The 3,837-nt window shown below is 39.3% G+C and overlaps 1 protein-coding gene across 2 annotated transcripts; it reads left to right on the top strand.

Moving 5' to 3' along the window:
- Positions 1-309: 309 nt before the first annotated feature.
- Positions 310-3,837, top strand: LOC104597165 (suppressor of disruption of TFIIS). 2 transcript variants are annotated; one of them, XM_010258589.3, is made up of 9 exons: positions 310-1,403; positions 1,903-1,977; positions 2,064-2,129; positions 2,215-2,312; positions 2,424-2,461; positions 2,646-2,733; positions 2,828-3,145; positions 3,400-3,465; positions 3,570-3,837. In XM_010258589.3, the coding sequence occupies exons 2-9, from the start codon at positions 1,917-1,919 to the stop codon at positions 3,723-3,725; spliced, it is 891 nt and encodes a 296-aa protein (XP_010256891.1). In that variant the 5' UTR covers positions 310-1,403; positions 1,903-1,916; the 3' UTR covers positions 3,726-3,837. The 2 variants fall into 2 exon arrangements, with proteins under 2 accessions (XP_010256891.1, XP_010256890.1); XM_010258588.3 differs by having other exon boundaries at positions 579-720.

Below are 3,837 nucleotides of genomic sequence, written 5' to 3'. Positions count from 1 at the left end.
CCAAGGGAGGGCATTAAGGTCATTTGGAAAGATATAAAGTCGTAAATCGTGATGATGGGCTTCTGTAGGCAGAAAGACAGAAACCCCCAAGAGTTCGAAGACTGGAGCCCCACGAATGCGCCAAGAAAAGATCTGGGCGCTCCTCCTCTAAGGGTCTGTCTACCTTTGACGGCGGAACCGGGGAAGACGTCTCTGCCCAATCTAGAAGTGGCAATTTCCGTAATTTCTGTCCAATAATATGGACAATTAGCCGATGGTCAGAGCCGTGAAGTTGGGGTTTTGGTTGTGAGAGAAGGTGGAGAAGCAACTACGAATTCAAATCTGACAGCTGTGAAGCGTTCCAACGAAATGTTTGTATCGCAAGACAGCGAAAAAGTGGACCGTCCGTCCATCCTCCCCCCTTCCCTTCCCTTCCCTTCCTCCGTTTCCTTTCCGTTTCCAATTCCATCCTTTTATTGGATTTTTTTTAGATTATTTTAAGTAAAAACTAGTTTGTTAATTAGGCGTTTTAATTTTGTGTACGAAAGCCAATAAACAACGAACGGTTTGCCTATTTAAACCCCCTTCCTACCCTCATCTCCTCCCCCTCTTTCTCTTCCTGCGCTGCGCTTCCTTCATCTTTAGTGTTGCTTCAACTCCTGTCCTTCTACGTTTTTCGTTTTCCCCACCTTTCTATTGTTTCCTTCTTGTTTTCTCTCCGCTTCTGCTCATTTCAAACTGGTATGGCTCTCATTTTCAAGTAAAAACAAGATTGGCTGTTCTGGCATTGTTCTTCGAGTATCCTTTGGAGCTTCCAGATTCTAATAATTTTACAATAAGAAGAGTTCTTTTTTTTTTTTTTTCTTTTTGTCTTTGCCTGGGGCTTGAAAAAATTATGCTCCCGCGGTGATGCTTCTTCTGCTTTTGAATTTTGTTGCCCAAAGCTCGTAAATTTTTATCAAAAGTTTCAAGTTTGGGTTCAAATTTAGACTTGCGGAATTAGTTTTGGAATTGATGGTAGAAACAACACCATGTTGCCTTTGTTAATAATTCCTCTATTAATTCCTTGGGGAGCATAATTTTAAGTTGTCGTTTTTTTAGGTTTTCGCACTCGGACCATGAATAAAAGTCATCTCTTTTGTTTCCTTTGCTTTTATTTTTTCAGGGACTTTGGTTGGTACCGACTGAGGCTTGCAAAGTTGATATTTTGTTTTATTCATTTTTTCTCTCATTTGAGTTTCGATCTTGGGGACCTGTTGTGATTTCGCTTGTGAATAGACCAAGAGATGGAGACCAATGTGGTGAGGAAGGGGCCTCCACTGGATCCTTCAGAGTTCAGGCTTCAGGCCCACCACTCCTTCACCTTCGACCACCAGCTTTTGAGCTTGAAATATGGTCCTGCCCTCAAGACTCAGCCACCTAAGGTTTGAGTGATGACTCAACATGCTCATCTGATGTCTCCGGTCCCATGTTTACAAATGACCCTCTTCGACTTTTCTTCTTTCTCCCTCTCAAATCTTATTATTGAACTATTTTATATGCCAAAAGTTTGTGGAAAGTGGTCTATGAGTGGTGTTTGAATTTTCTGTTCTGTTCTTTTTTTTTTTTCAAGTTTTACTATTCTGTCATAAAGCGTATGACCTTTATATGAAAAGCCCCTACTTTTGTTTGAATATCGTATTTCCCAGCTTCGATGCATTCATTGATTTATTCACTATTATCGAACTCGGTGTCAATCATCGATGTACTAGTCTAGTTCTATATTTCTGTGTAGCTGTCTTGGTGCTTCTATGTTACAGTTGGACTTGATCATTTTACAAATATTCCGTGGAAAAAAAATTCTGCGATTAATCTAATCTTAATAATATTCATGGATTCATATCCATCTAGCAGGTGCTAACCTCTGTTTGTTCTTTCCTGAAGCTTCTTAATTCAAGATGGAATTTGAGGACCCATACCGACAAGCTCAGAGACCCAAATATGATTGTCTTCTCTTTGGTAAGTCATTTTATCATTTCTGAATTTTGGTTGACGAAGTGGATGGCCTGCAAGGATTAATTCATGGTGGTTTTCTTACTTTTCAGACCTAGATGATACTCTTTATCCCTTGAGCTCTGGTTTAGCGATAGAATGCCGCAACAACATCCAAGGTATGCATACATGATGCTGAGTTCTGAGCTTATTACATTTCACTAAATTGTCGCTGTTTATAAATTTTCCTGGGTGCATTTCCAGATTATATGGTTCAAAAGCTTGGCATAGAGGAGAGCAAAGCTTCTGATATGTGTAATCTACTATACAAAAATTATGGCACGACAATGGCTGGTCTCAGGGTATGTCTTTGATTTTCCTCCTCCCAATTTAATTTCCATTTTGTGATCAAACAATAATGTGCTAATAAAGTATCTCCATTTAATGGGTTCTATGTTTTGTCTTTCTTGCAGGCCATTGGCTATGATTTTGATTACGATGATTATCACAGGTGCCGATTTTCCCCTATTTTACCTTGTCTTTTTCAAAGACAAAGGATTTCCCCTATTTTACCTTGTCTTTTTCGAAAAACAAAGAATTTTCCCCCGTTTTTCCTTGGCTTGCCCTGTTTTTCTTTTGTTGTTGTATGTATTATTTTGAAAAGGAATGTAACCTTGCTCTTTTCTGTTTTATAGTTTTGTTCACGGAAGATTACCTTATGAGAAACTAAAACCCGATCCTGTTCTAAGGAGTCTCTTACTAAGCTTGCCTATTCGTAAAGTTGTAAGATCTTCATCACTGAATTATAGTCTAGTCTTGTATACTTCTTAGCTGCAAAACTTCCTCCTAATGGATATCTACTGTCTCTGTAAAATAGATATTCACAAACGCAGATAAGATCCATGCTGCCAAAGTTCTTAGCAGACTCGGGTTGGAGGACTGTTTTGAAGGGATTATATGCTTTGAGACCCTGAATCCTACACACAAGAATGCTGTCTCTGATGATGAGGATGATTCTGGGTTTGGCGGTTCAAAACCAACTACCACAGGCTCTGATCAATACTTCGACATTATTGGGCACTTTTCTCAGCCTAGTGCTGGATTGGAATTGCCAAATACACCAGTTGTCTGCAAACCATCTGAAATTGCCATTGAAAGAGCACTCAAGATAGGAAACATCAATCCCCAGAGAACGGTAAGGCAATGAATTATTTGTGAGTTACTGCATTGGGTTGGGGTTTTGGGGGGAGCAAGTTTCCTGTTATGTAAAACATGAAGGAAAAAGTAAGGTCCACATCATGAGTTGTTTCACCAAAGTATTGTGCTGACTGTAAAACTGTAAATAACTAGACATTGCTCACATTCTTTCTTGTCCATTAAAAGAATGTGAGAATGATTATAGTTTAAACAAAATATGCATATACTAATTGGAGTAATTTCATCTTTCAGATGTTCTTTGACGATAGTGTTCGAAACATACAGTCAGGAAAACGTGTGGGTCTTCATACTGTGCTGGTGAGTCGCTGGAAATTCTGTGGAATGTCTTCGATGCCTTGGTGGGCTATAAAGGGGCCATTCTGTTTCTGACCAAGCTGATTTTTAATATGTGTATGATGCAGGTGGGCACTTCTTACAGAACCAAGGGTTCTGATTTTGCATTGGAAAGCATTCACAACATCAGGGAAGCATTGCCGGAGCTCTGGGAAGCCGAGGAAAAGTCAGAGAAGGTCAGATATTCCGGCAAGGTTGCAATAGAGACATCTGTGACAGCTTAGGTGTAGAAAGAAAAAATGTGTCCGGCGATGCGATGCTATATATCTACAATCTACATGTTGTAATATCATCATCATTCAATAAATATAAATAAAAAATTAACCCCCAAAAAAA

This window comes from Nelumbo nucifera, chromosome 2 (genome assembly GCF_055504915.1).
Source record: "Nelumbo nucifera cultivar China Antique chromosome 2, China Antique-T2T, whole genome shotgun sequence".
NCBI classification, from domain to species: domain Eukaryota; kingdom Viridiplantae; phylum Streptophyta; class Magnoliopsida; order Proteales; family Nelumbonaceae; genus Nelumbo; species Nelumbo nucifera.
The sequence above is the reverse complement of the archived record's forward strand: the minus strand, read 5'-3'. Positions and strand labels throughout refer to the sequence as shown.